Raw genomic sequence first — 27,087 nt, forward strand, 5'->3', positions numbered from 1 at the left:
TCAGGTCCTACTGCCTGTAAACACACAGTCCAGTTCATAGTGAATGATGACAGGTCCTACTGCCTGTAAACACACAGTCCAGTTCATAGTGAATGATGTCAGGTCCTACTGCCTGTAAACACAGTCCAGTTCATAGTGAATGATGACAGGTCCTACTGCCTGTAAACACACAGTCCAGTTCATAGTGAATGATGTCAGGTCCTACTGCCTGTAAACACAGTCCAGTTCATAGTGAATGATGACAGGTCCTACTGCCTGTAAACACACAGTCCAGTTCATAGTGAATGATGTCAGATCCTACTGCCTGTAAACACACAATCCAGTTCATAGTGAATGATGACAGGTCCTACTGCCTGTAAACACACAGTCCAGTTCATAGTGAATGATTGCAGGCCCGTGTGTCAAATGGCTTATTTGCATATAGGTCTACTGTAGCTCTGATTAGCTATGTCACACTTGTCTGCGTAGACTCCGGTCCTGGACAAGACAGATGTTTTTATTAGGTTTTATTTACTGCAGTGTCTATTAATTGTCCAAAACACACAGCCCCTTTCCAACTATATTGCTATAGAATTTTCACAAATGCCTTAGTCATTCCCAAACATTCTATGAATGAATTTATGAAAATGACCATATCTAAGTGCTTGCTTGTCAGAAAAAGTAAAATAAATCAAATATAATACGTTTTTAAAAGTGTCATTCTTCCTGGGGGTGTTTATGAACAGATTTTAATAAGATTTAATGTTGCTAAAAATGCTGTTAGTTCTACTTTAACATAGAATTACGTTCTTAGCACTCACCATAGCAGTTTACATTGACCATAGCAGTTTGCCAACCGATTTCACGTGTGGAGGCTAATTAATAGTTATTCGTATTGCTATACACATTAAATCACTTTCACTAGATAAATCAATCTAAAATTCAGAAATGAGGACATAATTCCACTAATCATTAAGGTCAAAGTGCAACAACAACAATGGAATTGGGCATCAATTGATAAATGATAGGCTATTATTGAGTAGGCTGAACTTCAATGTGAATTATTTCATGTTAGGCTAATGCAAGTTTTCATTTGAATGGAGGGATTTATATCGTCGGCTGCATGGAATTTGTTGGATTATAATAAATATCATATAATATACAGTCATGTCCATAAATATTTGGACATTGACCAAGTTATTATTTTAGCTGTCTACCACAGCATATTGGAGTTGAATTTAAATAATGAATGAATATGTGCAGACTTTCAGATTTAATTTGAGGGTATTTACATCCAAAATCGGGTGAACGGTGTAGGAATTACAGCACTTTTTTATATGTGGTCCCTCCCTTTTTAAGGGACCAAAAGTAATTGGACAATTGGCTGCTCAGTTGTTCCATGGCCAGGTGTGTTTTATTCCCTCATTAGTTCATTTACAAGTAAGCAGATAAAAGGTCTAGAGTTGATTTCAAGTGTTGCATTTGCATTTTGGAATCTGTTGCTGTTAACCCTCAATATGAAGTCCAAAGAGCTGTCACTGCCAGTGAAACAAGCCATCATTAGGCTGAAAGAATCAAAACAAACCCAACAGAGACATAGCAAAAACATTAAGTGTGGCCAAATCAACTATTTGGTACATTCCTAAAAAGAAAGAACGCACTGGTGAGCTCAGGAACACCAAAAGGCCCGGAAGACGGAAAACACGGAAAACAACTGTGGTGGATGACAGAAGAATTATTTCCCCGGTGAAGAAAAACCCCTTCACAACAGTTGGCCAGATCAACAACACCCTCCAGGAGGTAGGCATATCTGTGTCAAAGTCAACAATCAAGAGAAGACTTCACCAGAGTAAATACAGAGGGTTTACCACAAGATGTAAACCATTGGTAAGCCTCAAAAACAGGAAGACCAGAAGACTGTACAGTTTTTGAACAACATCCTATGGACAGATGAGACAAATATCAACTTCTACCAGAATGATGAGAAGAGTATGGAAGGAACTGTTCATGATCTGAAGCATACCACCTCATCTGTGAAGCATAGTGGAGGTAGTGTTATGGCATGGCCATGTATGGCTGCCAATGGAACTGCTTCCCTTGTATTTATTGATGATGTGACTGCTGACAAAAGTAGCAGGATGAATTCTGAAGTGTTTAGGGCTATATTATCTGCTCAGATTCAGCCAAATGCTTAAAAAAACTACTTGGACGGCACTTCACAGTGCAGCTGGACAATGACCCGAAGCATACTGCGAAAGCAAACCAATACTTTAAGGCAAAGAAGTGAAATGTTCTGTAATGGCCAAGTCAATCACCTGACCTGAATCCAATTGAGCATTTCACTTGCTGAAGGCAAAACGCCCCAAGAACAAGCAGGGACTGAAGACAGCTGCAGTAAAGGCCTGGCAGAGCATCACCAGGGAATAAACCCAGCATCTGGTGATGTCTATGGGTTCCAGACTTCAGGCAGCCATTGAGTGAAAAGGGTTTACAAGCAAGTATTAAAACTCACAATTTAAATGTATGATTGTCCAATTACTTTTGAGCCCCTAAAATTGGATGGGGGGGCTATGTATACAAATGGTTGTAATTCCTACACGGCTCATACAATAATTTTTACAAAACCCTCAATTAAAAGATGAAAGTCTACACTTAAAGCACACCTTGATTGTTTCCTTTCAAATCCATTGTGGTGGCATACAGAGCCAAAATTATGCAAATTGTGTCACTGTCCAAATATTTCTGGACCTGACTGTATATGCCTTTCAGCAGATGTTTTTATCCAAAGCGACTGATGTAAAGTTTATGCACACATGACTGTATGGGTGGTCCCGGGAATTGAACCTACTACCATGGCATTACAAGCGCCATGCTCTACCAACTGAGCTACCAAGGACGGGTGCGGTTACATTGCATCCAATGGCAGTGTCCACGATAGCCTAACCAAGGAGCTGCTTGTGGATTTGACAGCTGTAACGCAGTTCCACCTGCAACACCAAAACAACAGCTATGCAGGTGTCGGCTAGCGCGGATTTGATTGAGTCTGGGCCTTAGAGAAGCACTTACCACAGTCAGAGCAGCAGTAAGATTTCTCCCCTGTGTGCACTCTCTTATGACGTGTTAGATGATGGGATAAGGCAAAGCACTTCCCACAGTCAGAGCAGTAGTAAGATTTCTCTCCTGTGTGCACTCTCTGATGAAGTGTTAGTTGACTTGATTTGGAGTAGCACTTCCCACAGTCAGAGCAGGAGTAAGGTCTCTCCCCAGTGTGTCTTAGCAGGTGTCTTTCAAGATGTGAGAAGAATGGGAAACTCTTCTCACAGTGAGGACAGCGGTGAGACACCTTAGTGTTGCTTTCTTCCTGGTGTTGCTCTCTGGAGGCTTCAACTTCAAGTTCAGCTGAGTCAGGTCCTTCTCCTACGTAAATGACAACGGAAAAAGACAAGTCAGCGTTTGCAACAAACAACAAGTTGCCTGATTCATAAAACAAGTTAATGCACAGTAGGATCTCAAATAGTGCTCAGTCATAACTGGCATATTTTGGTATAAAAGTCTACAGCAAAATGAGCCCCCCCAGAATGATAGCCTAGCTCTGATTTGGATCCCCATTAGCTGACGCCATGACGATAGCTAGTCTTCTTGGGGTACGACAAAGAAAAAGACATTACAGAGAAAAATAATTTACAATTTATATACACATTTGAAAAACATTAACAAGTAGACATTACAAACATTTAAAATACCTGAAACATTGTATAGTCAATCCATATATTCAGGGGTTAGTATCTGTCCAGTCATATGGCTAATATTAGTAGTTGTACTTTTAATGTTCTCTTGAATGTGAATTTACTTTTCGGTTGGGAAATATGAGTTGGTAGGTAGTTCCATTCAGTGGTGTCTCTGTATATAACTTGATTTGAGGAGATTTGTCCTAAGTCTAGAGGGATATCAGAAACGCATATTAGCGTAGACGTGACGTTTTATTTAACTAGGTAACTAACAAACTCTTATTTACAATGCCGGCCTACACCGGCCAAACCCGGACGACCCTGGGCCGATTGTGAGCCGCCCTATGGGACTCTCAATCACGGCCGGATGTGATACAGCCTGGATTCTGCGCCATTCGGGAGCCCAACATCAGTCAAAACCTCCCAGAACAAGCCATGGTATTAACAACAAGATCAAAACGAGAAACTTACGATTCACCACATGGCAGTTTCTTGTCATTGTTGCTAGCTATCTGGCCATCCAGAATAACAGCCTTCTGCACGCTTCGTTTTCGTGACTTTGTCAACTAACCCGTCTATGTAAACAACGCTTTACGAGCTGAGCACAATGGTCTTACCTTTATAATGGTCTTACAGAATGCAAAATAAGGTCTTAGGCTATTACTCTATTTGGTTTTGTTGTAATTTAAAACATTTAAGACAGTGATGTTTCCGATATTTCTGGGGTCCTCTTCCAGATAGCGCGCGTGGGTGCAAAGTCGTGCCTTTTGTTAAGTAAATCAGGTGAAAAAGAGACTGGAGCGCCACTGTGTGAGAAGAAAGGAAACACATACCGTTGAGTAGTAAGACGTTCTGTTTTTCCATCTCTTCTTTGAGCAGATCTATGGTGAAGAAGACAAATATAAAATGTTGATGGTAAATCAGGTGAGTAGCATGAGACACCATCTAGGTTACCTCTTTCATTGAAACAGGAGAGCGAGCCTTGTCAGTTCACCTGGGCCTCAAACAGGGGTGGACAACTCCAGTTCTCGAGGGCCTGATTGGTGTCAAACTTTTTCTCCATATCCTAGCAAAGACAGCCGATTCATCAAATTGCGCTCTAAAATGAAGATCGTGATTAGGTGATTATTGGAGTCACGTGTGTTAATTGGGGCAAAACTGTGACAACAATCAGGCCCCTCGGGGACTGGAATTGCCCACCCCTGGGCCTAAAGGGACGTAGATTAGATGTGCTGGTCTAGGATCAGGTCTCCCCGTCCATATAATCTGATTCATTATGATCTAAAAGGCTAAACTGATCCTACATCAGAACTCCTACAGTCCTACTCTGAGACTGTGAAAACAGCTTTTACCATGATACACAAATGTTTCAATCTCTTCCTCCTTTACTTCATCTTTAATGTTGACATTCAGTCCCAGTGTTTGACTGCAGTCTTCCTGCTTCACTGATGCCATCTCTGGAGCCTGCTGTTCACTCTGTGCTCCACTGTTACAATCAGGACCCTCAGATTTAGGTCCGGTAAAGAACAGCAGCAGACTGGGTTTGTTCTCACCATCCTAAAATAAAGATTACACAGTCTAAGTAAAAACCTGAATGACTTAGGTAATACAAATAAAGCACTTTGTCACTTTTTCATTTAAAATGGAATAAATGTAGATTGTTTTGTCACTGGCCTTTAATGCGACACCCCATAATATCAAAGTGGAATTGTGTTTTTTTAAATGTTTACAAATGAATTAAAAATGAAAAGCTAAAATGTCTTGAGTCAATAATTATTCAACCCCTTTGTTATGGCAAGACTAAATAAGTTCAGGAGTAAAAATTTGCTTAACAAGTCACATAATAAGTTGCATGGACTCACTCTGTGTGCAGTAAGTGTTGAACATGATTGTTTAATGACTACCTCATCTCCGTACCCCACACATACAGATAATTGTAAGATCCCTCAGTCGAGTAGTGAATTTCAAACACACATTCAACCACAAAGACCAGAGAGGTTTTCCAATGCCTCATAAAGAAGGGCACATATTGGCAGATAAACTAAAAAGGACATTAAATATCCCATTGAGCATAGTGAGGTTATTAATTACACTTTGGATGGTGTATCAATACACTCAGTCACTACAAATATACAGGTGTCCTTCCTAACTCAGTTGCCGGAGAGGAAGGAAACCTCTCAGGGATTTCACCATGAGTCCAATGTTGACTTTAAAACAGTTAGTTTAATTGCGGTGATAGGAAAAAAACTGAGGATGGATCAAAAAAACATTGTAGTTACTCCAAAACACTAACCTAATTGACAGTGAAAAGAAAGAAGCCCGCGCAGAGTAAAAATATTCCAAAACATGCATCCTGTTTGCAACAAGGCACTAAACCAATACTGCAAACATTTTGGCAAAGCAACTCTTTGTGTTGAATATAAATTATGTTTGGGGCAAATCCAACACAACAGAGTACCACTCTCCATATTTTCATGCATAGTGGTGGCTGCATCATGTTATGGGTATGCTTGTATGTTATGGGTATGCTCGGATGAAAAGCGTGCCCAAAGTAAACTGCCTGCTACTCAGGCCCAGAAGCTAGGATATGCATATTATTAGCTGATTTGGATAGAAAACACTGAAGTTTCTAAAACTGTTTGAATAATGTCTGTGTATAACAGAACTGATTTGGCAGGCGAAACCCCGAGCACAATCCATCCAGGGAATTGTTTTTGTTGTTGGGGTCAATCTGTTTTCCATTGGTTTTCTATGGCAAGCCCGTTTGAATAGAAATATGCTTGCAGTTCCTATAGCTTCCACTAGATGACAACAGTCTTTAGAAATTGGTTGATGTTTTTCTTTAGAGAAATGAAGAAGTATAGCTTTTCAGAATGAGGGTCCAGCCTAGTGGACTCTACTGTTTTGATGTGCGCTCCAGGTCACGCGCTTCACGTTGTTTTTATCCGGTGTTGAACACAGTTTATCGCGTCTTAAATTTTACCGATTATTTACGTTTTAAAATACCTAAAGTTGGATTAGGAAAGTTGTTTGAAATGTTTGGACAGCGTTTACAGGTAACTTATTAGATATTTTGTAGTCATGCTGGGCGAGTTGGAACCGGTGTTTTGGTAGTGTTGGAACGCGCCAAATAAATGGACATTTTGGAGATATAACGATGGAATTAATCGAACAAAAGGACCATTTGTGATGTTTATGGGACATATTGGAGTGCCAACAGAAGAAGTTCTTCAAAGGTAAGGCATGAATTATATCTTTAGTTCTGAGTTTTGTGTCACACCTGGCGGATTGAATTATGATTGTCATGTGTTTGGTTGATGGGGTGCTGTCCTCAGATAATCGCATGGTTTGCTTTCGCCGTAAAGCCTTTTTGAAATCGGACACGGTGGCTAGATTAACAAGAAGGTAAGCTTTAATTTGGTGTATTGCACTTGTGATTGTATGAAAGTTAAATATTTCTAATAATTTTTTGGGAATTTCGCGCTCTGCATTTTCACCGGATGTTGTCAAATCGATCCCGTTAACGGGATTTGATCCATAAGAAGTTTTAAACTCTGAATCTGTTTTAAAGTTACCATTGGCCTCATGGTCAAATCCCTGAACAGTTTCCTTCCTCTCCGGCAACTGAGGAAGGACACCTGTATCTTTGTAGTGACCGAGTGTATTGATACACCATCCAAAGTGTAATTAATAACTTCACCATGCTCAAAAGGATATTCAATGTATGTTTTTATTTTATTTTTTACCCATCTACCAATATGTGCTCTTCTTTGCGAGGCATTGGAAAATATCATAGATTTTTGTGGTTGAATCATTTTGAAATTAACTGCTCGACAGAGGGACCTTACAGAAAATTGTGTGTGTGGAGTACAGAGATGAGGTAATCCTTCAAAAATGAATGATTACCACAGAGTGGGTCCATTCAACTTATTATGTGACTTGTTAAGCACATTATTGCACCTGATCTTATTTAGGCTTGCCATAACAAAAGGGGTTAAATACTTATTGACTCAAGACATTTCTGATTTTCATTTGTAATGAATGTGTAAAAATGTTTAACAACATAATTCCACTTGGACATCATGGTGTATTGACACATCTAGATGTCATCCATTTTACATGCAGGCTGTAACACAACAAAATGTGGAAAAAGGTCAAGGGGTTTGAATACTTTCTGAAAGCACTTGTATACCAAACAAAAAAAAACACTGATTTCAAAGTTTAACAAACCATACAACTCCATGCACAAAGACTACTTGTAACAATTTACACTGAAATGTTTACAAAAACTGATTTAGTGCTAAAACTGTGCAGATGCAAACTTTGGTAACAGTTACGGTAAAATCTCCCTCAGGTTTTTATGCGACCACATTTTCCAAAAACTCATAAATATCTGCTCCAAATTAAGATTCAAAACAGATGGAAGGGATCTTTTAACATCTTACAGAGATTATTAAGGTATCAGAAATGCATCAAAACAATAATGTTGACGTAAAGACCCCTGTCAACTAATATCAACCCGAAACCATTGTTTATTAAATTTTGCCTTGCAATTCCGTTACCAAAAACCGATATAAGATATTTTCACTCCCTCATGAGGAAGGGTGGATAATGAAAGTTCAAGTAATAGACCTACTAATTAGTTAGTGATTTTACCGATTTCAATTTTATTGATGAATTATTAAGTAACTAAAACTAGTAATTCCATTACCAAATAGGTAACGTAATTACCCAAAAACCAGTAATGGAATTGCTGCAACTGAATTGGCTACGATGTGAAATCATAAGTCACAAAACACAGTTGAGTCACCTACTGTCCTCCCTTCCACTGGCATACTGTTATGTTCAGCTCCCTCTCTCTCTCTAGTCAATGTCAGCTCTCCCAGCTCTTACTGGCACCTACCCATGAGCCCCCTCTCTTTCCATTTACTGCAACTAGCATCCTCACCCACTGAGCACTGACCGACACCAGACGTTCATGGATGTTGAAATTAGGTCAGTCCTCCCTGACCTTGATGTTAACGTCCACAGATGGACCAAATCAGAACCCAACATAAACGTGTACAGTATGTTTCACAAGTTTGGATACTACAGTACGGTGAGTAGAGTACAATACAAAACAGTACAGAGTAGAGTACAATACAGGGATAATTTGTGGTACAAATATCCGCAATCTTGTTAGCTACAGTACATTTGGAAAGTATTCAGACCCCTTCCCTTTTTCCACAGTTACGTTAGTCTTATTCTAAAATGGATCTAAAATACATTTCTCCATCTACACACAATACCCCATAATGACGAAGCAAAAAAATTTTGTTGCTAATTTATACATTAAAAAAAAGCAGTAATACCTTATTCATATAAGTATTCAGACCCTTTGCTATGAGACTCGAAATTGAGCTCAGATGCATCCTGTTTCCATTGATCATCGTTGAGATGTTTCTACAACTTGGAGCCCACCTGTAGTAAATTCAATTGATTGGACATGATTTGGAAAGGCACACATCTGTCTATATAAGGTCCCACAGTTGACAGTGCATGTAGGAGAAAAAACCAAGCCATGTGGTCGAAGGAATTGTTCGTAGAGCTCCGAGACAGGATTGTGTTGAGGCACAGATCTGGGGAAGGGTACCAAAACATTTCTGCAGCATTGAAGGTCCCCAAGAACCCAGTGGCCTCCATCATTCTTAAATGGAAGAAGTTTGGAACCACCAAGACTCTTCCTAGAGCTGGCCGCCCAGCCAAACTGAGCAATCGGGGGAGAAGGGCCTTGGTCAGAAAGTTGACCAAGAACCCAATGGTCACTCTGACAGAGCTCCAGAGTTCCTCTGTGGAGATGGGAGAACCTTCCAGAAGGACAACCATCTCTGCAGCACTCCAATCAGGCCTTTATGGTAGAGTGGCCAGATGGAAGCCACTCCTCAGTAAAAAGGCACATGACAGCCCGCTTGGAGTTTGTCAAAGGCACCTAAAGGACTCAGACCATGAGAAACAAGATTTTCTGGTCTGATGAAACTAAGATAGAACTCTTTGGCCTGAATGCCAAGCATCACATCTGGAAGAAACCTGGCACCATCCCTACGGTGAAGAATGGTGGTGGCAGCATTATGCTGTTGGGTTTTGTTTTTCAGTGCCAGGGACTGGGAGACTAGTCAGGATCGAGGGAAAGATGAACGGACAGAGAGATCCTTGATGAAAACCTGCTCCAGAGCGCTCAAGACCTCAGACTCGGGCGAGGGTTCACCTTCCAACAGGACAACGACCCTAAGCACACAGCCAAGACAACACAGGAGTGGCTTCGGGACAAGTCTCTGAATGTCCTTAAGTGGTCCAGCCAGAGCACGGACGTGAACCCGATCGAACATGTCTGGAGACCTGTAAATAGCTGTGCAGCGACGCTCCCCATTCAACCTGGCAGAGCTTGAGAGGATCTGCTGAGAAGAATGGGGGAAACTCCCCAAATACAGGTGTGCTAAGCTTGTATCGTCATACCCAAGAAGACTCGAGGCTGTGATCACTGCCAAAGGTGCTTCAACAAAGTTCTGAGTAAAGGGTCTGAATACTTATGTAAATGTGATGTCAGGTGGGGTTCTGTGTACATTTGCACATTTTTAATTTGCATTGTCATTAAGGGGTATTGTGTATAGATTGATGAGGAAAAAAACGATTTAATACATTTTAGAATAAGGCTGTAACGAAAGAAAATGTGGAAAAAGTCAAGGGGTCTGAATACTTTCCGAATGCACTGTAATCGTTGCTAATAATCTGCCTAGATGATGGAAATGCCTGTAACCAAGTGTATGCTGTTACCTACTGTGCTGGATTCTGATGCTGCCGCATCAATGACTGCTATGGACTGGTCCCCTTCAGTGACTTCAGCAGCGGTGGATTTGTCAGCAAGTGGTCTGTGGATTCTTCAAATCAAATTTCATTGGTCACACACATATTTAGCAGATGTTATTGCAGGTGTAGCGAAATCCCTTTTTATTTTCTATCTATTACAGAGAAGTGATTAGTAAAACTATACTTTTTTTTCAGATGACCACAGAACCAACCATTATAAATGGGTGCTTCCAAGACAACAGAACTCAAGAGAAAAAAAAAAATCTGTTCAAATAATGATGGCAGTGATCTTCAGTTCGTAAAGTCTGAGTTCCTGACCGAGTTACCGACTTGGAATTCCGAGTTTAATGACTGTAAAAAAAACGATTTGTCCTACTGAATTCGGATATTTCCGATTTCCCAGTTGTTTTGAACGCAGTAATAATCCCATTGATAAAGTAGACCCAGCTACTAAATCAAGGAAAGTGACCAAATGTTTTCATTACCTCAAATTTTACGTGGGGTGGTTTTTGTTTCACTCTGGGTTGAGTAGGCAGAGAGGGGACAAAGTCTGGACTGTCGATGTCCATAGATGACTCTCCTACAAATAAAGGGATTATTTCAGTGGCTGATAATACTTTGTGTAAGAAAGCCGAAGTAGGAAAAATCGTCAAATCAATGTAACTGTTAGCAAGAAAGCTAACTTAATTAGCTAGTTAGTTTATAAGAAAGCTAGAGTATATAGCCAGCTGACAGAAAAGCCTAGTATTTTTTTTTCCGACAATCGACGCGTTACGTTTGTCATTATAAATCGAATTGTTGTTGTGGCTGTTGAAAGATAGTTAGTCTAAGCCAATACAACAATAACGTGGCTAAATTAACCTGTTAGCTAACTACTAGGAATGGCAATAATAAAACAGCGTCTAAACTCATGTGTACATAAAATCTATTGACTACATTGAAGTCTAACAACATTTTCGTTTCTTATGTTTGGCCAATCTATTTAGATAGTAACTCAGCTAAGCTGATATGAAATGAGCAGTGTAAAGACGGGCATTCTGAATGAGGTCCCCAGTCCAGTCACTTCTTCTAAATGCTTGTAGCCACAGATGTCGGCGATCGGCTTTAAAACGAGTGTTAGTTGAAGGTATGCGGCGGTAAAAATGAAGATCCTTCCTAGTGCTTTTTTTCCCCCACACATTTGTTGGTAGCTACGTGAACAACAATCTAACTGAATGTTCTTCCTGGCCCTGACTGATAGGCGACTTCCTGCAACCAAAAATCGCACGCATCTGTCAGTGTTTGTCCTGTAGTGTCATCCAGCGCCGGGGATTGTTGCCGCGTTCACATACTAGTCGAAACTCGGAAATGTTCGACTTGCTATATATTCGTTGAACGCGGTACGTGTATAACTACAGCCAGTTAAGCAAGTCGTACATTTCCGAGTTTTCTAGTTCTGACTAGCATTTGAACGCGCCCCGTAATGTGGGTAAATTACCAGTTCCAAATCATATCACCAGAGGGCAATATTGATTTAAACCTGATTACAACGCTCCTATTTTCTGCATTAAAAAAAATATGTAATGGCGTTATTACAGGCATTGTCATTTATGTTTCACCCTTCTTTTCTGTGCATAACAAATTCAAATTCAAGGTATATATTTTTCTAGACATAAAAGTGTAGGTTAGAAGTATTTTACAATATTTTTAAGTGAGAGGTGAAAACGAGTTTTTTTTTAATTACATGTAAATGAATGTGCTTCTGTTTAACAAATAAACAGACACCTAATATGAGAATACAGCTGTTGTTTCACGACTCACCATAACATAAACTCCTGCGAGGTTCAAACAAAGATGGAATGAAACACTGAAATCCACTGCACTTGAAAATTGCTGGCTAGAAGTTCCTTGCCGTGGAAGTAAATTAAATTCAATTCAAGGGGCTTTATTGGCATGGGAAACATATGTTAACATTGCCAAAGCAAGTGAGGTAGACAAATATACAAAAGTGAAATAAACAAAAATGAACAGTAATCATTACACTCACAGAAGTTCCAAAGTCTCTAGATATGAGAATCCCAGTCCTCAATAGTGGTCTGATTTCAACCTCCTGGGCCTCCTGTGTATGCAACACCCCTCTCCCATTGTACTGTATGTACCGTGGGGTCCAAATTGATTGGATCCCTTGATAAAGATGAGCAAAAAAAAAACACTTTAAAATAAATAATACAAATATATTGTATGCTGTTTAACAAGTAATACAACAAATACAAAAACAGATATGAGTCAACATTATTGAATCCCCTGTTTTCAATACTCCAGCACCCTCACCTTTCCGATGACAACGACACTGAGCCTTCTTCTAAAATATTTTATGAGATTGGAGAACACATTGGGAGGAATCTAATACCATTCCTCCATACAGAATCTTTACAGATCCTTGATATCCTTCGTCTGAGCTTATAGACTGCCTTCTTCAATTCAAACCACACGTCTTCAATGGGGTCCAGAGACTGAGATAGCCATTGCAAAATGTTGATTTTTCAAGTTTTATTTGTCACATGCACAAGTACAGTGAAATGCTTAACATGAACTTGCAAGCCCTTCCCAACAGTGCAGTACTCAAAATCAAAATACTATAACAAAAAACAGACACACTAAAACAAGTAATTAAATGTAAGCTACACTACATGGTCAAAAGTATGTGGACGCCATTCAAATTGATGGATTCGGTTATTTCAGCCAAACCTGTTGCGGACAGGTGTATAAAATCTAGCACACAGCCATGCAATCTCCATAGTGAAACATTGGCAGTAGAATGGCCTTACTCAAGAGCTCGGTGACTTTCAACGTGGCACTGTCATAAGGAGGCCACCTTTCCAAGTAGTCAGTTCGTCAAATTTCTGCCCTCCTAGAGCTGCCCTGATCAACTGAAAGTACTGTTATTGAGAAGTGGAAACGTGTTGGAGCAACAACGGCTCAGCAGCGAAGTGGTAGGCCACACAAGCTCACAGAACGGGACTGCTGAAGCACATAGCGTGTAAAAATCGTCTGTCCTCGGGTTGCAACACTCACTACAGAGTTCAAAACTGCCTCGGGATGCAACGTCAGCACAATAACTGTTTGTCGTGCGCTTCATGAGCCGCACACAAGCCTAAGATTACCATGCGCAATGCCAAGTGTTAGCTGGAGAGGTGTAAAGCTCATCCCCATTGGACTCTGGGGCAGTAGAAATGTTCTCTGGTGTGATGAATCACGCTTCGCCACCTGGCAGTCAGACGGACAAATCTGGGTTTGGCGGATGGCAGGAGAACGCTACCTGCCCCGATGCAGTGCCAACTGTAAAGTTTGGTGGAGGAGGAATAATGGTCTGGGGTTGTTTTTCATGGTTCGGACTAGGCACCTTTGTTCCAGTGAAGGGAAATCGTAACTCTACAGTGTACATTGATATTCTAGATGATTCTGTGCTTCCAACGTTGTGGCAACAGTTTGGGGAAGGCCCTTTTCCTGCTTCAGCATGACAATGCTCCCGTGCACAAAGCGAGGTCCATACAGAAATGGTTTGTTAAGAACAGTGTGGAAGAACTTGATTGGCCTGCACAGAACCCTGACCTCAACCCTATCGAACGCCTTTGAGATTAATTGGAACGCCGACTTCGAGGCAGGCCTAATCGCCCAACATCAGTGCCCGACCTCACTAATGCTCTTGTGGCTGAATGGAAGGAAGTCCCCGCAGCAATGTTCCAACATCTAGTGGAAAGCCTTCCCAGAAGAGTGGAGGCTGTTGTAGGCAAAGGGGGGGACCAACTCCATATTAACGTCCATGATTTTGGAATGAGATGTTCGACGAGCAGGTGTCCACATACTTTTGGGCATGTAGGATCAGGATCAGTAATGGCTCGTCAAGAGCAATAGAGTAGGAAGTCTCAGTCTCAGGAGAAATTAAAGACCTTTCACTTGTAGTTTACTGCTGCTCTCTCCACTCCCTGTCAGGCTGGGCCATTTCCTCCTGCCCCTGATACATGCTGGCGCTCCCTGTTAGGCCATCCTCGGCAGACAGGGTCAATGTTGGGACTGTGTAGGTACCTCTCCATGTCTTCAACAGTGTGAGAGAGGAGCTTCCTGCCCCACATTATCACATGGATGAGAAAGTTCTGTGTACTTTTTACGGCAAGCTTCTTTCGGACGTCAGTGCAAGCTTTCCTCTGCATGGTATGGAGACTGTAATCCACATGGAAAGTGATGTCCTTGCCCTCATTAACATAGTAGCTAGGCATCTGGCCTCAGTATAGCCATTCAGTGCATAACCATTCAGTGCTTCCAAGATCAGAGTAGATGGATGCTCAGTGAGCCTTTCTCCATACACTCGGTTCCTGGGCGGGAATCCACTTTGGAAGCCTGTTTTTTTTTTAGGAAATCACAATTTCCTTCAGTGCCAATTTTCAGGTTCACGGGTCTGCTGTTTGGCCTCCTAGCCCTGACCTCTTAAACGGATAGCTTGAGTGTCAGCTTCTCTATTTCGTCTTTGCATTCAGTCACTGTCTTGGTGTTTTGCGCTAGGTCTGACTATACCTTCGTTGTTTGAGTGGAGATTTGGCCCAATTGTTGCTTATGTGAGGCATTATTTGTTTTGACTAGCTGGTGTGTCCATGTCCAATCTGAGTTGTTTTACTCCCACTGAGTATTCAGCTTTCATTTCCTCAACTTTTTTTCGGAAATCGGTTTGTAGCGTGTTCATAAATGTTTTCATTTTATCTTTGAAAGCATCGCTCAAGTCACCGATCGATTCTCTGATTTCAGAGATAGTATTCTGCTGGTTCCCAGAGCGTAGCGCTGAATGTGGGTTTACCATGGTCGATTAGAGTCTCAGTGGGCAGTTTGCAGTGGAAAGCACAATAATAAATAGTTGCTACATTTAGATTAAATAAATTTAAATTTATTTGGCTATTTGCGATGGTTTGGTGTAGCTCAGCAACGAGCCGCCATTGCACCTCCCAGTCACCTGGAAGCAGAACTTGTACCTTTTTCTGAATGAATTCAGTCTCTATGAATTCTGCTTGTGTTGTGTACCGGTGTACACACTATCATTATTAACCCATTAGAGTGAATTCCAGTCAGAGCAGCAGGAAGCTTTCTCCCCTGTGTGCACTTTCTGACGTAGAGTTAGTTCAGATTAGAGGTCTTCAAGGGTCCAAAAAGTTGTACCCATTCCTAAAAGGACCTGGGGCGATCCCACCCAGACCCGACATGCATAAATCTAATTTTGAAATATAGAGACCCGTTCCGAACGGACACGAGGACAACTAGACCCATTCCGTATAGACCCGGTCTGATCCAATCAGAATGATGGAAGCAGCAGAAAATAAATGTTTTAAGCTACTTTATTAACCGGAGCCGATAAAGCACGAGAGGAGGGAGAGAGGTGCCGCTGTAGCAGGTGAGCGAGGGTCATGGGGAGCAAGAGACAACCAACATGCCGACTTGCACTATATTAGCTGCCATAGCTAGGTTATTAATCATCAAATATGATTACGTAGTACCCGTCTTGACTGCATCAAATGCGGGAGAAGCTAGTTAAGCTAGGCAATTTTTTGTATTTTTTATTTAACCTTTAACTAGGCAAATCGGTTAAGAACAAATTCTTATTTACGATGACGGCCTAGGAACTGCCTTGTTCAGGGGCAGAACGACAGATGTTTACCTTGTCAGCTCGGGGATTCGATCTAGCAACCTTTCGGTTACAGGCCCAATGCTCTAACCACTAGGCTACCTGTCACCCCATTTGAGACTGAAGTATATGCGCTTTCTCATCCTACAGTTACAAATAACAACTTAATATTCTGAATGAAGTAGCAGCCTACCTGTTGGCTCCTGGTCGTTGTTGCCTATAGTTAGAATTAAAATAATGTAATTAAAAGTTTATCTTCCATTCATTAGATATCTTGTGCCACACATTGAGGCTCTATGACTGTGGCCTATTGCCGCTTTGATGACTTATGATTGGCCAACAAAAAGCTGCACGCTCCACTATCGTGAAAAGAAGGAGCAGCAACATAAATCATAACATGTCTCTCTCTCTCTACTGCAGCAGTTGAGTTCAGATCTGTACGGGCCCTTCCGGACAAGTCAGTTAAATTAAACATACCCGAGAGCCATGACAATCAAATCAGGTCTGACCCAGACCTGTAACATTATTTAGAATTCTGGATCCAGATCCGCTTATGTCCCAGATTGGTTCTCAGGTATTCAGGTACAGGTGGATTCGTGAAGACCTCTAGTTCAGATTATATTTTCACAGTCAAGCAGGAATATGGCTTCTGTCCTAGGTGTGTATTCTCTGGTGGCGTATTAAGTTACTCAGGCTAAAGTAATTCTGCCCACAGACAGAACAGTGGAAAGGCTTCTCTCCTGTGTGCACTCTCTGGTGACTGATTAATTCAGATGTTGTAATAAAACTCTTCCCACAATCAGAGCAGGAGTAAGGCTTCTCTCCAGAATGTCTTTTCTGGTGACGGCGCATGTTACCATGTTGAGAGAAACTGTCCCCACAATCAGAGCAGGAGTAAGGCTTCTCTCCAGAATGTGTTCGCTGATGTTGTTTAAAGTTACTTATAAGAGAGAAACACTTTCCACAGTCAGAGCAGGAGTAAGGTCTCTCCCCAGTGTGAACTCTCCGGTGAGTGGTTAAATGAGTTGACGTTCTGAAGCACTTCCCACAGACAGAGCAGGAATAAGGCTTCTCTCCAGTATGTTTCCGCAGGTGTCTTTCAAGATATGATGGGAATGGGAAACTCTTCTCACAGTGTGGGCAGTGGTGAGACCCCTTAGCTTTGCTTTCTTCATGGTGTTGCTCTCTGGACGTTTCAACTTCAACCTTAAGATCAGCGTAGTCAGGTCCTTCTCCTGTGTAAATGACAACAGAAAAACAAGTAATTTGCAACAAGCAAGTAAATTACAACAAGCAAGTTATTTGCCTAATTAATAACTCAAGTTAATGCACTTAATATATTGCACAATAGGATTTACAATACTACTCAGTCATAACAGGCATCTCTTGCAATGAAAGTCTACAGCAAAATGAGCCAGTAAACCCTCTCCAGAATGATAGCCTAGCTTCTATTTAGTCTGGATTTTTCACAGTAACTTTCTCAGAAATAGTCCTGCTGTAACATGTTGAATAGACATTTCAACTTGTTGGTCCTTTGAGGGGTTGGTTCTGTTTCAGAGTTAAATGTCCGATACATTTCAGACAACATTTCACTGGAGACTTTTGGCCTCCAGAGTGGTGCAGCGGTCTAAGGTACTAGAGGCGTCACTACAGACCCTGGTTCGATCCCAGGCTGTATCACAACCCGGCCGTGATCGGGAGTCCCATAGGGCGGCGCACAATTGGCCCAGCGTCGTCAGGGTTAGCGGAGGGTCTGGCCGGGATGCAACGTCAACAGTGAAGAGGTGACTCCACAATGCTGGTCTTCTAGGCAGGGTTAAAGAAAAAGCCATATCTCAGACTGGCCAATAAAAATAATAGATTAAGATGGGCGAAAGAACACAGACACTGGACAGAAGAACTCTGCCTAGAAGGCCAGTATCCCAGAGTCGCCTCTTCACTGTTGACGTTGAGACTGGTGTTTCGCGGGTACTATTTAATGAAGCTGCCAGTTGAGGACTTGTCTAGTTTGAGAAACAGACGCCTCACACTCTAATGTACTTGTCCTCTTGCTCAGTTGTGCACCGGGGCATCACACTCTTTCTATTCTGGTTAGAGACAGTTTGCACTGTTCTGTGAAGGGAGTAGTACACAATGTTGTACGAGATCTTCAGTTTCTTGGCAATTTCTCGCATGGAATAGCCTTCATTTCTCAGAACAAGAATAGACTGACGAGTTTCAGATGAAAGTCCTTTGTTTCTGGCCATTTTGAGCCTGTAATCGAAACCACAAATGCTCATGCTCCACTAGTCTAAAGAAGGCCAGTTTTATTGCTTCTTTAAATCAGAACAACAGTTTTCAGCTGTGCTAACATATTTACAAAAGGGTTTTCTAATGATCAATTAGCCTTTTAAAATGATAAACTTGTATTAGCTAACACAACGTGCCATTGGAACACAGGAGTGATGGTTGCTGATAATGGGCCTCTGTACGTCTATGAATATATTCCATTTTTTAAATATCAGCCGTTTCCAGGTACAATAGTCATTTACAACATTAACTATGGCTACACTGTATTTCTGATCAATTTGGTTGTTATTTTAATGGAATAAAATGTTTTGCTTTTCTTTCAAAAACAAGGAAATTTCTCATTGACCCCAAACTTTTGAACGGTAGTGTATGTTTTGCCTGTTTAGGGCCCCCAAAAGGTTAAAGGCGACACTGGTTCCCTTGATTCCTGAGGAATAAAAACAATGGGTTACGAGCTTAGCACAACTGTCCACCTCTATCATGGGCCTACATAGCCGTAAAATAAGGTGGTAGGCCATTACTCAATTGTGTTTTTGTTGTAATTTGTGGGGGAAAAAATGCATACCCCAGTGACAGGTGAATGCCATTAGCCTGATGGGTGTGCATGTATCATACTCCCTGAAACAAGGCGTTCTACAATTAAATTGCTGAATGATGTCGGTTATCCACGTTGGTTTGAATTCTGGCCAGATTCTGAACTGTGGCTTTAAATGTTCCCATGTGTGAGAAGAAAGAAAACACATACCTTTGAGTAGTAAGACTTTCTGTTCTTCCGTCTCTTCTTTGAGCTCTCCAGACGGCCCTAAGTTGAAGAATAGGGATGTGACAATTGTTTTTTTTAAAGGTTTAAACAGTATTTTTTTTTTTAAGGTTTAAAAGATACGACAAAAATAATAAAATTGCATGTATTCATAAGGCAAAAGGGTCCTGCATATGAAAACTAGGGCAATGCAGTTCAGTCTACCGCAGTCATCGCTACTCCGTCCCCGGGTCTCACGGTGCATCCCTTTTCAGATTTGCATTTCACCACCTTCTCCTTTAACTTCTCAAAATATCGCCACCATACAGGACTTCGCTGCTGTCGCTTGCCTTTCTCTGACATGTTTCTAACTGTTAACAACGATGACGTAGTGGTAGAGAGTCAACTACAAAAGAATAGATTCGCTTGCACGTCAACTCTCTGTGTCAACTCCTATTTCGGAGTGCCAAGATTTGAGTCTGCTAGAATCCAAAGCGAGTTAGCGAGGGACTGAGAGAGAGGGTAGGGCCACAGTATAGGCAGATCAGGACTGAGAGAGAGAGGGTAGGGCCACAGTATAGGCAGGTCAGGACTGAGAGAGAGGGTAGGGCCACAGTATAGGCAGGTCAGGATTGAGAGAGAGGGTAGGGCCACAGTATAGGCAGGTCAGGACTGAGAGAGAGGGTAGGGCCACAGTATAGGCAGGTCAGGACTGAGAGAGAGGGTAGGGCCACAGTATAGGCAGGTCAGGACTGAGAGAGAGGGTAGGGCCACAGTATAGGCAGGTCAGGACTGAGAGAGAGGGTAGGGGAACAGTATAGGCAGGTCAGCCACCAGACAGATAAGAGTCAGAACTGTTCACTAGGACTATCTATCGGTAATCCACATCTGGCTCTCACAACTTCCGTAAAACAGGACTCTGACATCAATGAATACATTAGGATATTCTACATGCAACAGATCGAAGACTGAACACACACTCACATTAGCAAAGAGAAATAGCAGGTGAGCCAGCGTGAGGGACAGAGAGGAGGGGGCAGGCAGCCAGGGTGAGGGAGAGAGAGGAAGGGGTAGGCAGGCCAGGGTGAGGGAGAGAGAGGAAGGAGCAGGCAGGCCAGCGTGAGGGACAGAGAGGAGGGGGTAGGCAGGCCAGGGTGAGGGAGAGAGAGGAAGGGGTAGGCAGGCCAGCGTGAGGGACAGAGAGGAGGGGGTAGGCAGGCCAGGGTGAGGGAGAGAGAGGAAGGGGTAGGCAGGCCAGGGTGAGGGAGAGAGAGGAAGGGGTAGGCAGGCCAGGGTGAGGGGGAGAGAGGAGGGGGCAGGCAGGCCAGGGTCAGGGAGAGAGAGGAAGGGGCAGGCAGGCCAGGGTGAGGGGGAGAGAGGAAGGGGTAGGCAGGCCAGGGTGAGGGAGAGAGAGGAAGGGGTAGGCAGGCCAGGGTGAGGGGGAGAGAGGAAGGGGTAGGCAGGCCAGGGTGAGGGAGAGAGAGGAAGGGGTAGGCAGGCCAGGGTGAGGGGGAGAGAGGAGGGGGCAGGCAGGCCAGGGTGAGGGAGAGAGAGGAAGGGGTAGGCAGGCCAGGGTGAGGGGGAGAGAGGAAGGGGTAGGCAGGACAGGGTGAGGGAGAGAGAGGAAGGGGTAGGCAGGCCAGGGTGAGGGGAGAGAGGAAGGGGTAGGCAGGCCAGGGTGAGGGGGAGAGAGGAAGGGGTAGGCAGGCCAGCGTGAGGGACAGAGAGGAGGGGGTAGGCAGGCCAGGGTGAGGGAGAGAGAGGAAGGGGTAGGCAGGCCAGGGTGAGGGAGAGAGAGGAAGGGGTAGGCAGGCCAGGGTGAGGGGGAGAGAGGAGGGGGCAGGCAGGCCAGGGTCAGGGAGAGAGAGGAAGGGGCAGGCAGGCCAGGGTGAGGGGGAGAGAGGAAGGGGTAGGCAGGCCAGGGTGAGGGAGAGAGAGGAAGGGGTAGGCAGGCCAGGGTGAGGGGGAGAGAGGAAGGGGTAGGCAGGCCAGGGTGAGGGAGAGAGAGGAAGGGGTAGGCAGGCCAGGGTGAGGGGGAGAGAGGAGGGGGCAGGCAGGCCAGGGTGAGGGAGAGAGAGGAAGGGGTAGGCAGGCCAGGGTGAGGGAGAGAGAGGAAGGGGTAGGCAGGCCAGGGTGAGGGGGAGAGAGGAGGGGGCAGGCAGGCCAGGGTGAGGGAGAGAGAGGAAGGGGTAGGCAGGCCAGGGTGAGGGGGAGAGAGGAGGGGGCAGGCAGGACAGGGTGAGGGAGAGAGAGGAAGGGGTAGGCAGGCCAGGGTGAGGGGAGAGAGGAAGGGGTAGGCAGGCCAGGGTGAGGGGAGAGAGGAAGGGGTAGGCTGCCAGGGTGAGGGGAGAGAGGAAGGGGTAGGCAGGCCAGGGTGAGGGAGAGAGAGGAGGTTGTGTCATAACTGCACAGTGATCTAAATTTTGTGTACATTTTTTCTAAACGTTAACGATCCCAATGTTGTTTAAACGTTACACGTCTAGTGAAGAAGACACATATAAAATGTTGATGGTAAATCAGGTGAGTAGCATGAGACACCATCTAGGTTACCTCTTTCATTGAAACAGGAGAGTGAGCCTTGTCAGTTCACCTGGGCCTAAAGTGATGTGATTAGATGTGCTGATCTTGGATCAGGTCTCCCCGTCCACATAATCTGATTCATTATGATCTAAAAGTCTAAACTGATCCTACATCAGAACTCCTACAGTCCTACTCTGAGACTGTTAAAACAGCTTTTACCATGATACACAAATGCTTTTACCATGATACACAAATGCTTTTACCATGATACACAAATGTTTCAATCTCTTCCTCCTTTACTTCATCTTTAATGTTGACATTCAGTCCCAGTGTTTGACTGCAGTCTTCCTGCTTCACTGATGCCATCTCTGGAGCCTGCTGTTCACTCTGTGCTCCACTGTTACAATCAGGACCCTCAGATTTGGGTTCGGTAAAGAACAGCAGCAGACTGGGTTTGTTCTCACCATCCTAAAATAAAGATCAGACACACATCCCAAGGAAAAATATGAATGAAATGTATGACTATTATGTAAAACAATTAACTGCTATTAACTGCTTTCTCCTATAGAGCTCAATTTTTATGGAATAGTCTGCCTACCCATGTCAGAGACGCAGACTCAGTCTCAACCTTTAAGTCTTTACTGAAGACTTATCTCTTCAGTAGGTCCTATGATTAAGTATAGTCTGGCCCAAGGGTGTGAAGGTGAACGGAAAGGCTGGATCAACGAACCACCCTTGCTGTCTCTGCCTGGCCGGTTTCCCCTCTTTCCACTGGGATTCTCTGCCTCTACCCCTATTACGGGAGCTGAGTCACTGGCTTAATGGTGTTCTTCCATGCCGTCCCTGGGAGGGGTGCGTCACTTGAGTGGGTTGAGTCACTGACGTGGTCTTCCTGTCTGGGTTGGCGCCCTCCCTTGGGCTGTGCCGTGGCGGAGATCTTTGTGGGCTATACTCGGCCTTGTCCCGGGATGGTATGTTGGTGGTTGGAGATATCCCTCCAGTGGTGTGGAGGCTGTGCTTTGGCAAAGTGGGTGGGGTTATATCCTACCTGTTTGGCCCTGTCCGGGGGTTTCATCGGATGGGGCCACAGTGTCTCCTGACCCCTCCTGTCTCAGCCTCCAGTATTTATGCTGCAGTAGTTTATGTGTCAGGGGGCTAGGGTCAGTCTGTCACATCTGGAGTATTTCTCTTGTCTTTTCCGGTGTCCTGTGTGAATTTAAATATGCTCTCTCTAATTCTCTCTTTCTCTTTCTTTCTTTCTCTCTCTCGGAGGACCTGAGCCCTAGGACCATGCCTCAGGACTACCTGGCTTGATGACTCCTTGCTGTCCCCAGTTCACCTGGCCGTGCTGCTGCTCCAGTTCCAACTGTTCTGCCTACAGCTATGGAACCCTGACCTGTTCGCCGGACGTGCTACCTGTCCCAGACCTGCTGGAACCCTGACCTATTCACCGGATGTGCTACCTGTCCCAGACCTGCTGTTTTCAACTCTCTAGAGACAGCAGGAGCGGTAGGGATACTCTCAAAGATCGGCTATGAAAAAGCCAACTGACACTTACTCTTGTGTTACTGACTTGTTGCACCCTCGACAACTACTATGATTATTATTATTTGACAATGCTGGTCATTTATGAACATTTGAACATCTAGGCCATGTGCTGTTATAATCTCCACCCGACACAGCCAGAAGAGGACTGGCCACCCCTCATAGCCTGGTTCCTCTCTAGGTTTCTTCCTAGGTTTTGGCCTTTCTAGGGAGTTTTTCCTAGCCACCGTGCTTCTACACCTGCATTGCTTGCTGTTTGGGGTTTTAGGCTGGGTTTCTGTACAGCACTTTGTGATATCAGCTGATGTAAGAAGGGCTATATAAATACATTTGATTTGATTTGATATTAGCTGGTACATTGGACATTTCTCTGGTAATCTCTGATTATAAACATATGCATATCAGAAAAGTGTGAATACTGAACAGATTGTAACGGCTTGTATTTCAGGGTTAGGGCTTCAGGCATACTGTACACAAGCTCTCCAGAACCCAAGGGGATTCAAGGTGGCTTACAGCTGGCCCTTGTCTTGGGTTCTCAGCAGATGTTATGGAGGACAGCTGGCTCCATATGAACTACAATCCTGACGATGATTTAACATTTAGAAATGTTATTCATCCTCGCTAGTGATACGGTTTTGGAAATCTTTGGAACTTAAAAGTGTAATAAATAAAATGTAAAATACAAAAGATACACTTACTGTGTGCAGTTTAGCAAAGTTGTACCTGGCTTCGACACATCCTCTCATCTTGTGCACGCATTTGCACCATTCCACATTTACATCTGGATTGCGTGTGTTTTCAAAATAACCCTACCTGAACTGCATACAGGAAGTGTATTTTTTGTTTTTGAAAAATTATTTCCCGCTTATATGAAAGTTAAGTCCCAAATGTCTCCAAAACATGCCGTATTTGCTTTTAGACAAAGCATTTTGCACAGCATCAGGTCATTTGCCTCATAAGGCTAAAAGGGGACATCTAGGTGTTTTTACATACACTAGAGTGAAGCCAGAAGTAAAGTACATTTCTATTTCAAGTTGCTGTGCTGGTGGGCAGGACGGTTGGTCATTATGTTCAGGAGGGAAATTTGATACAGAATATCTAAAGGATCGTATTATTAGACAAAGTTTCCAAAGGTGGGTCTGTTTTAGACCCACTTCCTCTCTGCTTACCTCATATCAAAATAAAAAAAGTCGTGCATGTGCGCCACATTAGGACCAAAAAAATGACATGTGGGGACTTGTATTTCTGACATAAGGTAAGAAGAGATAAAGTGGTTCTACAACAGACCCATGTTTGGAAACGTTGTCTAATAATACGATCCTTAAGATATTCTGTATCAAATTTCCCCCTGAACATAATGACCAACCGTCCTGCCCACCAGCACAGTAACTTGAAATATAATTGTACTTAACTTCTGGCTTCACACAGACGGTTTTTGTGCAAACCAATACAAATGAAGACAACGCTGGTGTACTAATACAGACCAGGCTAGTTACTAAACGGACCCCGGGGACGTCCAGTGGCTCAACATAAAACCAGGGAATTTGAGTCATGATTGAGGGTTAACTGTACACAACCCATACAACATTTACATTGATTAATACATGATTTAGTTTACAGCGGTGAAGTGGGTTATGGATAGCTGGCACTCACCATCATGACTTGAGCAAGCCTTCAGAGGTTGACATCAAGAAAGACTCCTGACTGTATTTGCTAGCTAGCTACCGTTAGTAGTTGATAGAAATGATGTACACTAAATTAACTCATGTGTTCAATCAAAACAAAATCATAAAATTGCATGAAGTTGTGTTGCAGACTAGATGAAGCTCGTTATTTGTACGCTAGCTAAAGGTTTCCGAAATATAAAAAAATATGCACTTGAAGATCCAAAACAAAGAAGCAAGGTAAAACTTCCTCATATGTCTTCTTCTGTCTTCATTAGTGACGTTTGGTGACCAACTGCAAGTGTTTACTGCCACCTACCGTCCGGGAGTGTAAATGTGGGTAAATTACCAGTTCCAAATCATACCACCAGAGGGCAATATTGATTTACACCTTATTACGACTACAGACCAATTATTGTTGTGTAAATTCTGCATCAAAAATGTTATAGAGTTTTTTTCAATCATTTCAAGCATTGTCATCAACGTTTAACTCTGCTGTTCTTTGTATAATAAATTCGAATTTAAGGTTTATTTTTTACTTGAAATTAAGGAGTAGGGGTTCCCGAGTGGCGCAGCGGTCTAAGGCACTGCATCTCAGTACTAGAAACGTCATGACAGACACCCTGGTTCAAATCCAGCTGTGATTGGGAGTCCCATGGGGCGGTGCACAATTGGCCCAGTGTTGTCTGGGTTTGGCTGGTGTAGGCCGTCATTGTAAATAAGAATTTGTTCTTAACTGACTTGCCTAGTTAAATAAAAAGGGTGACCTCATTTCTGCCTACAATTACTGCTTTTTTACTCAGTAAAAAAACTGTTTATTATCCTTAATTATTAGAAGAGTGGCTGGTAGAGTCAGGGAACAGCACACAGTGAAATAAACGTTGTACATTTAACTTTAAAGGTACACTACATATAGTTTACATATGAGTCTGACTGTACTGGTGTTAAAACAACACTTTTGAAAGTGTTAAATATGTAATTCTGTTGCAGTGTTCCCCGTTTTACTGTTAAAGTATTCAAAGGAACTTGATTGTAGTGTTTGCGTAGCGCATAGTAATAAAACTGCAATATTACAGTAAACATTTTTTTTTGGGGGGGGGGGGTGTTTTAACACTGTATGTTGTCAAGCTTAATTTGCATATTTCCCAGGGTGCCTTTTCTTTTTGAGTAAAGTGAAGAGTTAACACCCATTATTTTATTTGTCAGTGACAGAGACATGGTTGTTGAATTCTTTCCTTTTAAAGGACTTTGGATTTCACAAAGTGAGTTCCTTGACGAATACAAATTAAACTCTATGACAATACATTACATCTATCATATGGCCTTACGTATTGGTTTAGTTGGTGGCTTAGTTTTACCTTAACACAGTGGTGTTAGGAAAGCCCTGGTCTACAGACCACATCAGGCCTGCAAATCACATTATGCTGACTTGCAAAATGATTTGTAATTCCTATTGTTAGAATATTCAACAGTAGGAATTTTATTAACATGCAACCTGCATTCAGAATGACTGTCAGAGTTAGGAAACTTGATAAAAGCACTACATAAACCATTTCAACCAGAAAATAAATACATCTAATTAACTGATTGGATTAGTTTAGAAAAATGTATCTTATTTGTTTTTGTGTAGCATAAGATTAAATCGATGAAAGTACATGCAAAAACACAGATATACAAAAACAATCCTTAAAGATCTACCTGCAGTCGTGCATTCTGGGAAATATAATAATGTTGGGTGTGGTTTTGATTGGACTGGTTTACTCTCCACAGTGTAAAACAATAACTCTGGTTATTAACATCAAAACTGGTGGTTCCTTTACACCACTAAGTGTTAATGTTACTCTTACAGAGTCAATTTAACTCTTGAATCAACACTAGAAATGATACACTAAATAATCAACACTGATCAATATGCTCTGCAGGACCAGGCCCTCTGAACAGACCCATGTTTAATTAAAGCTTCATAAATATGTTATTAACATTTAAGGCATCATAAATATTTTATTAATGTTTTATAAGGCACCATAAATATGTGTTTAAGGCATCATAAATGTGTTGATAATGTTTAATAAGGCAATCATAATGACGTTATAAATCTTTAATGCAATATACTTAACCTCTACAGGATCGCTC

The 27,087-nt window shown here is 42.7% G+C and overlaps 2 protein-coding genes across 2 annotated transcripts; both read right to left on the reverse strand.

Moving 5' to 3' along the window:
• Nucleotides 1-2,799: 2,799 nt before the first annotated feature.
• LOC115161943 (gastrula zinc finger protein XlCGF67.1-like) lies at nt 2,800-10,599 on the reverse strand. The gene is made up of 4 exons (XM_029712798.1): nt 10,522-10,599; nt 5,060-5,264; nt 4,541-4,588; nt 2,800-3,396 (listed from the first exon to the last, which is right to left on the reverse strand). The coding sequence occupies exons 2-4, from the start codon at nt 5,160-5,162 to the stop codon at nt 3,002-3,004; spliced, it is 546 nt and encodes a 181-aa protein (XP_029568658.1). The 5' UTR covers nt 5,163-5,264; nt 10,522-10,599; the 3' UTR covers nt 2,800-3,001.
• A 5,635-nt stretch (nt 10,600-16,234) lies between these two features.
• LOC115161944 (gastrula zinc finger protein XlCGF42.1-like) lies at nt 16,235-25,246 on the reverse strand. The gene is made up of 4 exons (XM_029712799.1): nt 24,944-25,246; nt 22,009-22,213; nt 19,232-19,288; nt 16,235-17,432 (listed from the first exon to the last, which is right to left on the reverse strand). Exons 1-4 carry the CDS (start codon nt 24,947-24,949, stop codon nt 16,852-16,854), a joined length of 849 nt encoding a protein of 282 aa, XP_029568659.1. The 5' UTR covers nt 24,950-25,246; the 3' UTR covers nt 16,235-16,851.
• Nucleotides 25,247-27,087: the final 1,841 nt, after the last annotated feature.

Source organism: Salmo trutta, chromosome 25 (genome assembly GCF_901001165.1).
Source record: "Salmo trutta chromosome 25, fSalTru1.1, whole genome shotgun sequence".
Taxonomy (NCBI): Eukaryota; Metazoa; Chordata; class Actinopteri; order Salmoniformes; family Salmonidae; genus Salmo; species Salmo trutta.

Coding starts and splice junctions, on each gene's coding strand:
- LOC115161943 (XM_029712798.1), bottom strand. CDS start 5,162: ATGGCATCAGTGAAGCAGGAAGACTGCAGTCAAACACTGGGACTGAAT. Junction 4,589..5,059: donor TGAAACATTTGTGTATCATG/GTAAAAGCTGTT, acceptor TCTTCACCATAG/ATCTGCTCAAAGAAGAGATG. Junction 3,397..4,540: donor GAACGTCTTACTACTCAACG/GTATGTGTTTCC, acceptor TCATTTACGTAG/GAGAAGGACCTGACTCAGCT.
- LOC115161944 (XM_029712799.1), bottom strand. Junction 19,289..22,008: donor TGAAACATTTGTGTATCATG/GTAAAAGCATTT, acceptor TCTTCAACTTAG/GGCCGTCTGGAGAGCTCAAA. Junction 17,433..19,231: donor GAAAGTCTTACTACTCAAAG/GTATGTGTTTTC, acceptor TCATTTACACAG/GAGAAGGACCTGACTACGCT.